At 57.3% G+C, this 13,954-nt stretch overlaps 1 protein-coding gene across 1 annotated transcript in view; it reads left to right on the forward strand.

Moving 5' to 3' along the window:
- Positions 1-13,015, forward strand: part of LOC121275188 (ceramide synthase-like) — a gene marked incomplete at its 3' end in the record, with an annotated part of 97,648 nt that extends 84,633 nt beyond the window's left edge. Inside the window, exons 2-4 of the mRNA XM_041182607.1 lie at positions 7,598-7,814; positions 10,905-11,000; positions 12,771-13,015. Of these exons, the coding sequence (XP_041038541.1) occupies positions 7,598-7,814; positions 10,905-11,000; positions 12,771-13,015 (558 nt within the window). The remainder of the gene's footprint in view (positions 1-7,597; positions 7,815-10,904; positions 11,001-12,770) is intronic.
- Positions 13,016-13,954: the final 939 nt, after the last annotated feature.

A 13,954-nucleotide genomic window follows, 5' to 3' on the forward strand; every position in this document is an offset into this window, starting at 1 on the left:
TTGTAGATTCACTCACGCACCCTGCACACTCTCCCCCAGAGATCCACTTCACTGTAGATTCACTCACACTCCATGTACACACTCCCCCAGAGATCCACCTCACTCTAGATTCACTCACACCCTGTACACACTCCCCCTGAGATCCACCTCACTGTAGATTCACTCACACACTGTACACACTCCCCCAGAGATCCACCTCACTGTAGATTCACTCACACACCCTGTACACTCTCCCCAGAGATACCCCTCATTGTAGGTTCATTCACACACCCTGTACACACTCCCCCAGAGATCCACCTCACTCTAGATTCACTCACACACCCTGTACACACTTCCCCAGAGATCCCCCTCACTGTAGATTCACTCACACACCCTGTACACATTCCCCAGAGATCCACCTCACTCTAGATTCACTCACACACCCTGTACACTCTCCCCAGAGATCCACATCACTGTAGATCACTCACACACACTGTACACACTCCCCCAGAGATCCACCTCTCTGTAGCTTCACTCACACACCCTGTAAACACTCCCCCAGAGATCCACCTCACTGTAGATTCACTCACACACCCTGTACACGCACCCCCAGAGATCCACCTCACTGTAGATTCACTCACACACCGCTTTTCACTCCCCCAGAGATCCACCTCACTACATATTCACTCACACACCCTATACACACTCCCCCAGAAATCCCCCTCATTGTAGATTCACTCACGCACCCTGTGCACTCTCCCCCAGAGATCCACCTCACTGTAGATTCACTCACACACCATGTACACACTCCCCCAGGGATCCACCTCACTGTAGATTCACTCACACACACTGTACACTCTCCCCAGAGATACCCCTCATTGTAGATTCATTCACACACACTGTACACACTCCCCCAGAGATCCACCTCACTGTAGATTCTCTCACACACCCTGTACACACTCCCGCAGAGATCCACCTCGCTGTAGATTCACTCACACACCCTGTACACACTCCTCCTGAGATCCACCTCACTGCAGATTCAGTGAAACACCTCTTACCACACCCCTTGAGATCCACCTCACTGTAGGTTCACTCACACACCCTGTACACACTCCCCCAGAGATCCACCTCACTGTAGATTCACTCACACACCCTGTACACACTCCCCCAGAGATCCAGCTCACTGTAGATTCACTCACACACCCTGTACACACTCCCCCAGAGATCCACCTCACTGTAGATTCACTCACACACCCTGTACACACTCCCCCTGCGATCCACCTCACTGTAGATTCACTCACACACCCTGTACACACTCCCCCAGAGATCAACCTCACTGTAGATTCACTCACACACCCTGTACGCACTCCCCCAGAGATCCACCTCACTGTAGATTCACTCACACTCCCTGTACACACTCCCCCAGAGATCCACCTCACTGTAGATTCACTCACACACCCTGTAAGCACTCCCCCAGAGATCCACCTCACTGTTGATTCACTCACACACCCTGTACACACACCCCCAGAGATCCACCTCTCTGTAGATTCACTCACACACCCTGTAATCACTCCACCAGAGATCCACCTCACTGTAGATTCACTCACACACCCTGTACACACTCCCCCAGAGATCCACCTCACTGTAGATTCACTCACACACCCTGTACACACTCCACCAGAGATCCAGCTCACTGTAGATTCACTCACACACCCTGTACACACTCCCCCAGAGATCCACCTCACTGTAGATTCACTCACACACCCTGTACACACTCCCCTGAGATCCGCCTCACTGTAGATTCACTCACACACCCTGTACACACTCCCCCAGAGATCAACCTCACTGTAGATTCACTCACACACCCTGTACACACTCCCCCAGAGATCCACCTCACTGTAGATTCACTCACACACCGCCTCGCACTCCCCCAGAGATCCACCTCACTGTAGATTCACTCACACACCCTGTACACACTCCCCCAGAGATCCACCTCACTGTAGATTCACTCACACACCCTGTACAAACTCCCGCAGAGATCCACCTCGCTGTAGATTCACTCACACAATGTACACACTCCCCCAGATCTACACCTCACTGTAGATTCACTCACTCACCGTACACACTCCCCCAGAGATCCACCTCACTGTAGATTCAATCACACACCCTGTACACACTCCCCCTGAGATCCACCTCACTGTAGATTCACTGACACACCCCTTACCACACCCGCAGAGATCCACCTCACTGTAGCTTCACTCACACCCTTTACACACTCCCCCAGAGATCCACCTCACTGTAGATTCACTCCCACCCCCTGTACACACACCCCCAGAGATCCACCTCACTGTAGATTCACTCACACTCCCGGTACACACTCCACCAGAGATCCACCTCACTGTTAATTCACTCACACACCCTGTACACACTCCCCCAGAGATCCACCTCACCGTAGATTCACTCACACACCCTGTACAAACTCCCCCAGAGATCCACCTCACTATATATTCACTCACACACCCTATACACACTCCCCCAGAGATCCCCCTCATTGTAGATTCACTCACGCACCCTGTACACTCTCCCCCAGAGATCCACCTCACTGTAGATTCACTCACACCCTGTACACACTCCCCCTGAGATCCACCTCACAGTAGATTCACTCACACCCTGTACACACTCCCCCAGAGATCCACCTCACTGTAGATTCACTCACACACCCTGTACACTCTCCTCAGAGATACCCCTCATTGTAGATTCATTCACACACACTGTACACACTCCCCCAGAGATCCACCTCACTGTAGATTCACTCACACGCCCTGTACACACTCCCCCAGAGATCCACCTCACTGTATATTCACTCACACACCCTGTACACACTCCCCCAGAGATCCACCTCACTGTAGATTCACTTACACACCCTTTACACACTCCCCCAGAGATCCACCTCACTCTAGATTGACTCACACACCCTGTACACACTCCACCAGAGATCCACCTCACTGTTGATTCACTCACGCACCCTGTACACACTCCCCCAGAGATCCACCTCACTGTCGATTCACTCACACACCCTGTACACACTCCCCCAGAGATCCACCTCACTGTAGATTCACTCACACACCCTGTACACACTCCCCCAGAGATCCACCTCACTGTAGATTCACTCACACACCCTGTACACACTTCCCCAGAGATCCCCCTCACTGTAGATTCACTCACGCACCCTGTACACATTCCCCAGAGATCCACCTCACTCGAGATTCACTCACACACCCTGTACACTCTCCCCAGAGATACCCCTCATTGTAGATTCACTCACACACCCTGTACACACTCCCCCAGAGATCCACCTCACTGTAGATTCACTCACACACCCTGTACACACTCCCCCAGAGATCCACCTCACTGTAGATTCACTCACACACCCTGTACACACTCCCCCAGAGATCCACCTCACTGTAGATTCACTCACACACCCTGTACACACTCCCCCAGAGATCCAGCTCACTGTAGATTCACTCACACACCCTGTACACACTCCCCCAGATATCCACCTCACTGTAGATTCACTCACACACACTTTACACACTCCCTCTGAGATCCACCTCACTGTAGATTCACTCACACACCCTGTACACACTCCCCCAGAGATCAACCTCACTGTAGATTCACTCACACACCATGTACACTCTCCCCCAGAGATCCCCCTCATTGTAGATTCACTCACGCACCCTGCACACTCTCCCCCAGAGATCCACTTCACTGTAGATTCACTCACACTCCATGTACACACTCCCCCAGAGATCCACCTCACTCTAGATTCACTCACACCCTGTACACACTCCCCCTGAGATCCACCTCACTGTAGATTCACTCACACCCTGTACACACTCCCCCAGAGATCCACCTCACTGTAGATTCACTCACACACCCTGTACACTCTCCCCAGAGATACCCCTCATTGTAGGTTCATTCACACACCCTGTACACACTCCCCCAGAGATCCACCTCACTCTAGATTCACTCACACACCCTGTACACACTCCCCCAGAGATCCCCCTCACTGTAGATTCACTCACACACCCTGTACACATTCCCCAGAGATCCACCTCACTCTAGATTCACTCACACACCCTGTACACTCTCCCCAGAGATCCACCTCACTGTAGATCACTCACACACACTGTACACACTCCCCCAGAGATCCACCTCTCTGTAGCTTCACTCACACACCCTGTAAACACTCCCCCAGAGATCCACCTCACTGTAGATTCACTCACACACCCTGTACACGCACCCCCAGAGATCCACCTCACTGTAGATTCACTCACACACCGCTTTTCACTCCCCCAGAGATCCACCTCACTACATATTCACTCACACACCCTATACACACTCCCCCAGAAATCCCCCTCATTGTAGATTCACTCACGCACCCTGTGCACTCTCCCCCAGAGATCCACCTCACTGTAGATTCACTCACACACCATGTACACACTCCCCCAGAGATCCACCTCACTCTAGATTCACTCACACCCTGTACACACTCCCCCTGAGATCCACCTCACTGTAGATTCACTCACACCCTGTACACACTCCCCCAGAGATCCACCTCACTGTAGATTCACTCACACACACTGTACACTCTCCCCAGAGATACCCCTCATTGTAGATTCATTCACACATACTGTACACACTCCCCCAGAGATCCACCTCACTGTAGATTCTCTCACACACCCTGTACACACTCCCGCAGAGATCCACCTCGCTGTAGATTCACTCACACACCCTGTACACACTCCTCCTGAGATCCACCTCACTGCAGATTCAGTGAAACACCTCTTACCACACCCCTTGAGATCCACCTCACTGTAGGTTCACTCACACACCCTGTACACACTCCCCCAGAGATCCACCTCACTGTAGATTCACTCACACACCCTGTACACACTCCCCCAGAGATCCAGCTCACTGTAGATTCACTCACACACCCTGTACACACTCCCCCAGAGATCCACCTCACTGTAGATTCACTCACACACTCTGTACACACTCCCCTTGCGATCCACCTCACTGTAAATTCACTCACACACCCTGTACACACTCCCCCAGAGATCAACCTCACTGTAGATTCACTCACACACCCTGTACGCACTCCCCCAGAGATCCACCTCACTGTAGATTCACTCACACTCCCTGTACACACTCCCCCAGAGATCCACCTCACTGTAGATTCACTCACACACCCTGTAAGCACTCCCCCAGAGATCCACCTCACTGTTGATTCACTCACACACCCTGTACACACACCCCCAGAGATCCACCTCTCTGTAGATTCACTCCCACACCCTGTAATCACTCCACCAGAGATCCACCTCACTGTAGATTCACTCACACACCCTGTACACACTCTCCCAGATATCCACCTCACTGTAGATTCACTCACACCCTGTACACACACCCCCAGAGATCCACCTCTCTGTAGATTCACTCCCACACCCTGTAATCACTCCACCAGAGATCCACCTCACTGTAGATTCACTCACACACTCCGTACACACTCCCCCAGAGATCCACCTCACTGTAGATTCACTCACACCCTGTACACACTCCCCCAGAGATCCACCTGATTCGTTGTCAGTGAGAGTCTGTGTGTGAGAGACACTTTCCCCCGCGGTGTCAGTGAGAGTCTGTGTGTGAGAGACATTGTCCCCTGCAGTGTCAGTGAGAGTCTGTGTGTGAGAGACACTGTCCCCCACGGTGTCAATGAGAGTCTGTGTGTGAGAGACACTGTCCCCCGCGGTGTCAGTGAGAGTCTGTGTGTGAGAGACACTGTCCCCCCGCGGTGTCAGTGAGAGTCTGTGTGAGAGACACTCTCCCCCCGCGGTGTCAGTGAGAGTCTGTGTGTGAGACACTGTCCCCCGCGGTGTCAGTGAGAGTCTGTGTGAGGGACACTGTCCCCCGCGGTGTCAGTGAGAGTCTGTGTGAGAGACACTGTCCCCCCCGCTGTCAGTGAGAGTCTGTGTGTGAGAGACACTGTCCCCCGCGGTGTCAGTGAGAGTCTGTGTGTGAGAGACACTGTCCCCCGCGGTGTCAGTGAGAGTCTGTGTTTGAGAGACACTGTCCCCCCCGGTGTCAGTGAGAGTCTGTGTGTGAGAGACACTGTCCCCTGCGGTGTCAGGGCGAGTCTGTGTGTGAGAGACACTGTCCCCCGCGGTGTCAGTGAGAGTCTGTGTGAGAGAGACACTGTCCCCCGCGGTGTCAGTGAGAGTCTGTGTGTGAGAGACACTGTCCCCCGCGGTGTCAGTGAGAGTCTGTGTGTGAGAGACACTGTCCCCCCCGGTGTCAGTGAGAGTCTGTGTGTGAGAGACGCTGTCCCCTGCGGTGTCAGGGCGAGTCTGTGTGTGAGAGACACTGTCCCCCGCGGTGTCAGTGAGAGTCTGTGTGAGAGACACTGTCCCCCCCGCGGTGTCAGTGAGAGTCTGTGTGTGAGACACTGTCCCCCGCGGTGTCAGTGAGAGTCTGTGTGAGAGAGACACTGTCCCCCGCGGTGTCAGTGAGAGTGTGTGTGAGAGACACTGTCCCCCGCGGTGTCAGTGAGAGTCTGTGTGAGCGACACTGTCCCCCCCGGTGTCAGTGAGAGTCTGTGTGAGAGACACTGTCCCCCCGGCTGTCAGTGAGAGTCTGTGTGTGAGAGACACTGTCCCCCGCGGTGTCAGTGAGAGTCTGTGTGTGAGAGAGACACTGTCCCCCGCGGTGTCAGTGAGAGTCTGTGTGTGAGAGACACTGTCCCCCCCGGTGTCAGTGAGAGTCTGTGTGTGAGAGACACTGTCCCCTGCGGTGTCAGGGCGAGTCTGTGTGTGAGAGACACTGTCCCCCGCGGTGTCAGTGAGAGTCTGTGTGAGAGAGACACTGTCCCCCCCGGTGTCAGTGAATGTCTGTGTGTAAGAGACACTGTCCCCCGCGCTGTCAGTGAGAGTCTGTGTGAGAGAGACACTGTCCCCCCCCGGTGTCAGTGAGAGTCTGTGTGTGAGAGACACTGTCCCCCGCGGTGTCAATGAGAGTCTGTGTGTGAGAGACACTGTCCCCCGCGCTGTCAGTGAGAGTCTGTGTGAGAGAGACAATGTCCGCCCCCGGTGTCAGTGAGAGTCTGTGTGTGAGAGACACTGTCCCCCGCGGTGTCAATGAGAGTCTGTGTGTGAGAGACACTATCCCCCGCGGTGTCAGTGAGAGTCTGTGTGTGAGAGACACTATCCCCCGCGGTGTCAGTGAGAGTCTGTGTGAGAGAGACACTGTCCCCCGCGGTGTCAGTGAGAGTCTGTGTGTGAGAGACACTATCCCCCGCGGTGTCAGTGAGAGTCTGTGTGAGAGAGACACTGTCCCCCGCGGTGTCAGTGAGAGTCTGTGTGAGAGACACTGTCCCCCGCGGTGTCAGTGAGAGTCTGTGTGAGAGAGACACTGTCCCCCGCGGTGTCAGTGAGAGTCTGTGTGTGAGAGACACTATCCTCCGCGGTGTCAGTGAGAGTCTGTGTGTGAGGGACACTGTCCCCCCCGGTGTCTGTGTGTATTTTCTCTGTGCATGTATTAATACATGGTTTTTCTCTCTCTGCAGACACTGGCTAACTAATGCCTATGTTCTCTTTGCGGTCCCCTATTTTGCCTATGATATTTATGCCATGTACCTGTGTCACTGCTACAAGTATAAGGTGAAGGGGCACGAGGTGGACACGGCCTCTCACCGCAGCATGCTCAGCACCTACCTGCGGAAGGAGCTTCTCATGATTATTCACCACACCGTCATGTTCACTGTCTGCTTCCCTATCTCCGTGGTGAGTGCAGCCCTTCGCTTCCGGCAATCCCAACCCACCCACCCTCGCTCGCTAATCCCTCGCTCCTCATTTCCCTCGCAGCCTCGGTCAGAGATAAGGTGGTCTGTAGGGGCTGGAGGGGGTTTACAGAGATAGGGAGGGTTGGAGGAGGTTACAGAGATAGGGAGGGGTGTAGGGGCTGGAGGAGGTTACAGAGATAGGGAGGGTTGGAGGAGGTTACATAGATAGTTAGGGGTGTAGGGGCTGGAGGAGGTTACAGAGATCGGGAGAGTTGGAGGAGGTTACAGAGATAGGGAGGGGTGTAGGGGCTGGAGGAGGTTACAGAGATAGGGAGGGCTGTAGGGGCTGGAGGAGGTTACAGAGATAGGGAGGGGTGTAGGGGCTGGAGGAGGTTACAGAGATAGGGAGGGTTGTAGGGGCTGGAGGAGGTTACAGAGTTGGGAGGGGGGTAGGGGCTTGAGGAGGTTACAGAGATAGGGAGGGGTGTAGGGGCTGGAGGAGGTTACAGAGATAGGGAGGGTTGTAGGGGCTGGAGGAAGTTACAGAGATAGGGAGGGGTGTAAGGGCTGAAGTAGGATACAAAGATAGGGAGGGGTGTAGGGGCTGGAGGAGGTTACACAGATAGGGAAGGGTGTAGGGGGCTGGAGGAGGTTACAGAGATAGGGAGGGGTGTAGGGGCTGGAGGAGGTTACAGAGATAGGGAGGGTTGGAGGAGGTTACATAGATAGTTAGAGGTGTAGGGGCTGGAGGAGGTTACAGAGATCGGGAAGGGTGTAGGGGGCTGGAGGAGGTTACGGAGACAGGGAGGTGTGTAGGGGCTGGAGGCGGTTACAGAGATAAGGAGGTGTGCAGGGGTTGGAGGAGGTTACAGAGATAGGGGTGTAGGGGCTGGAGGAGGTTACAGAGATAGGGAGGGGTGTAGGGGCTGGAGGAGGTTACAGAGATAGGGAGGGGTGTAGGGGCTGGAGGAGGTTACAGAGATAGGGAGGGGTGTAGGGGCTGGAGGCGGTTACAGAGATAAGGAGGTGTGCAGGGGTTGGAGGAGGTTACAGAGATAGGGGTGTAGGGGCTGGAGGAGGTTACAGAGATAGGGAGGGGTGTAGGGGCTGGAGGAGGTTACAGAGATAGGGAGGGGTGTAGGGGCTGGAGGAGGTTACAGAGATAGGGAGGGGTGTAGGGGCTGGAGGAGGTTACAGAGATAGGGAGGGGTGTAGGGGCTGGAGGAGGTTACAGAGATAGGGAGGGGTGTAGGGGCTGGAGGAGGTTACAGAGATAGGGAGGGGTGTTGGGGCTGGAGGAGGTTACAGAGATAGGGAGGGGTGTTGGGGCTGGAGGAGGTTACAGAGATAGAGAGGGGTGTAGGGGCTGGAGGAGGTTACAGAGATAGGGAGGGGTGTAGGGGCTGGAGGAGGTTACAGAGATAGGGAGGGGTGTAGGGGCTGGAGGAGGTTACAGAGATAGGGAGGGGTGTAGGGGCTGGAGGAGGTTACAGAGATAGGGAGAGGTGTTGGGGCTGGAGGAGGTTACAGAGATAGGGAGGGGTGTAGGGGCTGGAGGAGGTTACAGAGATAGGGAGGGGTGTAGGGACTGGAGGAGGTTACAGAGATAGGGAGGGGTGTAGGGACTGGAGGAGGTTACAGAGATAGGGAGGGGTGTAGGGACTGGAGGAGGTTACAGAGATAGGGAGGGGTGTAGGGACTGGAGGAGGTTACAGAGATAGGGAGGGGTGTAGGGACTGGAGGAGGTTACAGAGATAGGGAGGGGTGTAGGGGCTGGAGGAGGTTACAGAGATAGGGAGGGGTATAGGGGGCTGGAGGAGGTTACAGAGATAGGGAGGGGTATAGGGGGCTGGAGGAGGTTACAGAGATAGGGAGGGGTGTAGGGGCTGGAGGAGGTTACAGAGATAGGGAGGGGTGTAGGGGCTGGAGGAGGTTACAGAGATAGGGAGGGGTGTAGGGGGCTGGAGGAGGTTACAGAGATAGGGAGGGGTATAGGGGGCTGGAGGAGGTTACAGAGATAGGGAGGGGTGTAGGGGCTGGAGGAGGTTACAGGGATAGGGACGGGGGAGTGAGTTCTATGGAGGGGATTTGAAAACGAGGGTGTGAATGTGAAAATGGAGGGGTAGCCGGACAGGGAGTCAGCGTGGGGTCAGCGAGATACAGGGGGTGAGGTGGGAGAGGTGCTCGGTGTGAGTTTGGACACGGGGGTGTGGGAGAGCGGCCGAGATAGTGGCCGGGATAGTCGAGTTTGGAGGGAGTGAAGGTGTGGGCGAGGGTTTCGGCAGTCGATGAGCTGAGAGCTGGGCCGTGTCTGGTGTTATTGTTGAGGTGGGAGTGTGGGAGAGCGTTATTAATCTCCGTCCTGCCCAGCTTTCAACCCCCTCCCCGGACAAGCTTCACTAACATTCTCCGTCTCTCCCCCCGCTCTCTCTCCCCTTCCCTCTCCCCTCCCCCTATCCTTCCCTCCCTCTCTCCCCTCCCTCTCTTTCCCCCTCCCTCTCTCTCCCCCTGCCCCTCTCGCTCTCCCCCTCTCTCTTGCTCTCCCCCTCCCTCCCTCCACCTCCCCCTGCGTCTCTCCCCCTCCCCACTCCCTCGCTCCCCACTCCCCCTCACTCTCTCTCCCTCCCACCCTCCCTCTCTCCCCCTCCCTCTCTCCCCCTCCCTCTCTCCCCCTCTCTCTCTCTTTCCCTGCCTCCCCCTCTGTTTCTCTCTCTCTCTCCTCTCTCTCTATCACTCCCTCCATCCCTCTCTCACCCTCTCCTCCCTCTCTCTCTCCCTCCGCCTCCCCCCCTCTCTCTCTCTCTCTCCCCCTCCCTCTCTCTTTCCCTGCCTCCCCCTCTGTTTCTCTCTCTCTCTCCTCTCTCTCTATCACTCCCTCCATCCCTCTCTCACCCTCTCCTCCCTCTCTCTCTCCCTCTGCCTCCCCCCCTCTCTCTCTCTCTCTCCCCCTCCCTCTCTCTTTCCCTGCCTCCCCCTCTGTTTCTCTCTCTCTCTCTCCTCTCTCTCTATCACTCCCTCCATCCCTCTCTCACCCTCTCCTCTCTCTCTCTCTCTCTCCGCCTCCCTCTCTCCTCTGTTTTTTCTTTCCCAGTTCCTTCGGAATGGGCGTGGAGATTTCTTTGTGGGTTGTATGTTTCTGGCAGAGGTCAGCACCCCCTTTGTCTGCTTGGGGAAGGTGTTAATCCAGGTAAGTCCGATCTTCGGCTTTCAGAGACCTGACCCATCCCCCTAACCCAGGGCACACTCACCCCCCTGATCATCCATCCCTGCCTCGTGGACCACATATTGTGGCTCGACACCGTCCAGGACAAAGCAGCCCCCCACCCCGCTTGATCAGCCCCATCCACCAACACTCACTCCCTCCACCCACCGACGCACAGGGGCAGCGGCGTGTGTACCATCTACAAGATGCACTGCAGCAACTCGCTGAGGCTCCTTCGACAGCGCCGCCCAAACCCACGTCCTCTACCGTCTAGAAGGACGAGGGCAGCAGACACATGGGGAACACCCAGCACCTGGAAGTTCCCCTCCGAGCCCCTCACCATCCCGACTTGGAAATATATCGGCCGTTCCTTCACTGTCGCTGGGGTCAAAATCCTGGAACTCCCTCCCTAACAGCGCCGTGGGTGTACCCGCACCACACACGGGGGACAAAATCCTGGAACTCCCTCCCTAACAGCGCCGTGGGTGTACCCGCACCACACACGGGGGACAAAATCCTGGAACTCCCTCCCTAACAGCGCCGTGGGTGTACCTACACCACACACGGGGGACAAAATCCTGGAACTCCCTCCCTAACAGCGCCGTGGGTGTACCTACACCACACACGGGGGACAAAATCCTGGAACTCCCTCCCTAACAGCGCCGTGGGTGTACCTACACCACACACGGGGGACAAAATCCTGGAACTCCCTCCCTAACAGCGCCGTGGGTGTACCTACACCACACACGGGGGACAAAATCCTGGAACTCCCTCCCTAACAGTGCCGTGGGTGTACCCGCACCACACACGGGGACAAAATCCTGGAACTCCCTCCCTAACAGCGCCGTGGGTGTACCTACGCCACACACGGGGACAAAATCCTGGAACTCCCTCCCTAACAGCGCCGTGGGTGTACCTACACCACACACGGGGGACAAAATCCTGGAACTCCCTCCCTAACAGCGCCGTGGGTGTACCTACACCACACGGGACAAAATCCTGGAACTCCCTCCCTAACAGCGCCGTGGGTGTACCTACACCACACGGGACAAAATCCTGGAACTCCCTCCCTAACAGCGCCGTGGGTGTACCTACACCACACGGGACAAAATCCTGGAACTCCCTCCCTAACAGCGCCGTGGGTGTACCTACACCACACACGGGGGACAAAATCCTGGAACTCCCTCCCTAACAGCGCCGTGGGTGTACCTACACCACACACGGGGGACAAAATCCTGGAACTCCCTCCCTAACAGCGCCGTGGGTGTACCTACACCACACACGGGGGACAAAATCCTGGAACTCCCTCCCTAACAGTGCCGTGGGTGTACCTACACCACACACGGGGACAAAATCCTGGAACTCCCTCCCTAACAGCGCCGTGGGTGTACCCGCACCACACACGGGGGACAAAATCCTGGAACTCCCTCCCTAACAGCGCCGTGGGTGTACCTACACCACACAGGACAAAATCCTGGAACTCCCTCCCTAACAGCGCCGTGGGTGTACCTACACCACACACGGGGGACAAAATCCTGGAACTCCCTCCCTAACAGCGCCGTGGGTGTACCTACACCACACACGGGGGACAAAATCCTGGAACTCTCCCCCTAAGGAGGGGTGGGGTGGGGTGGGGTGGGGAGGGGAGGGGAGTGGGAGGGGGAGGGTGGGGAGGGGGATACACAGGGTAAAGCCTCTCTCTCTAACCCCCTCTCTCTCTCTCTCTCTCTCTCTCTCTCTCCCCCCCCCCCGCAGTACAGGCAGCAGCACACCTTCCTACACAAGGTCAATGGGGTGATGATGCTGCTGAGCTTCTTTGCGTGTCGGATCCTGCTTTTCCCTTACATGTACTGGGTGTACGGCCAGGAGCTGGACCTGCCCCTGCACCGCGTGCCGCTGCAGCTCCCTGCCCACTGCAACCTGGGCGCCCTCCTCCTCATGGCCCCCCAGCTCTACTGGTTCTCCCTCATCTGCCGAGGGGCGTTCCGCCTCTTCCGGGGGTCCCGCTCGAAAACCCTCCCCCAGGAGCACCTCAACAACGGCTGCCCCCCTCCCCTCCCCTCCCCCTCCCCCTCCCCCTCCACCCCCTCCTCCTCCTCCTCCCCCTCCTCCACCCCCTCCTCCTCCTCCTCCTCCTCCTCCCCCTCCAACCAGCCCAGCCCAGCAGGGGAGCAGCAGAAGGCCATCTAGGTGGGCCGAGGGTGGGCCGAGGGTGAGCCGAGGGTGGGCCGAGGGTGGGCCGAGGGTGAGCCGAGGGTGGGCCGAGGGTGGGCCGAGGGTGGGCCGAGGGTGGGCCGAGGGTGGGCCGAGGGCGAGGGTGAGGTGGGGGCTTTAGCGGGAGGGAGGGAGGGAGGGGGTGGCTGGTGGCGGGGATGATGGGATGTGAATCACCCCTCCCCTCCCGTCCTCTGTCCCCCTCCCCTCTCCCCCTCCCCTCCTCTCTCCCCCTCCCCTCTCCCCCTCCCCTCCTCTGTCCCCCTCCCCTGTCCCCCTCCCCTCCTCTGTCCCCCTCCCCTCCCCTCCCCTCCTCTGTCCCCCTCCCCTCCCCTCCCCTCCTCTGTCCCCCTCCCCTCCCCTCTCCCCTCCCCTCCCCTCTCCCCCTCCCCTCCCCTCCCCTCTCCCCCTCCCCTCCCCTCCCCTCTCCCCCTCCCCTCCCCTCTCCCCTCCCCTCCCCTCTCCCCCTCCCCTCCCCTCTCCCCCTCCCCTCCCCTCCCCTCTCCCCCTCCCCTCCCCTCCCCTCTCCCCCTCCCCTCCCCTCTCCCCTCCCCTCTCCCCTCCCCTCTCCCCCTCCCCTCCCCTCTCCCCCTCCCCTCCCCTCCCCTCTCCCCCTCCCCTCCCCTCTCCCCTCCCCTCTCCCCTCCCCTCTCCCCCTCCCCTCCCCTCTCCCCCTCCCCTCCCCTCCCCTCTCCCCCTCCCCTCCCCTCCCCTCTCCCTCTCCC

The sequence above is a fragment of the Carcharodon carcharias genome, unplaced genomic scaffold, assembly GCF_017639515.1.
Source record: "Carcharodon carcharias isolate sCarCar2 unplaced genomic scaffold, sCarCar2.pri scaffold_744_ctg1, whole genome shotgun sequence".
Lineage (NCBI taxonomy): Eukaryota > Metazoa > Chordata > Chondrichthyes > Lamniformes > Lamnidae > Carcharodon > Carcharodon carcharias.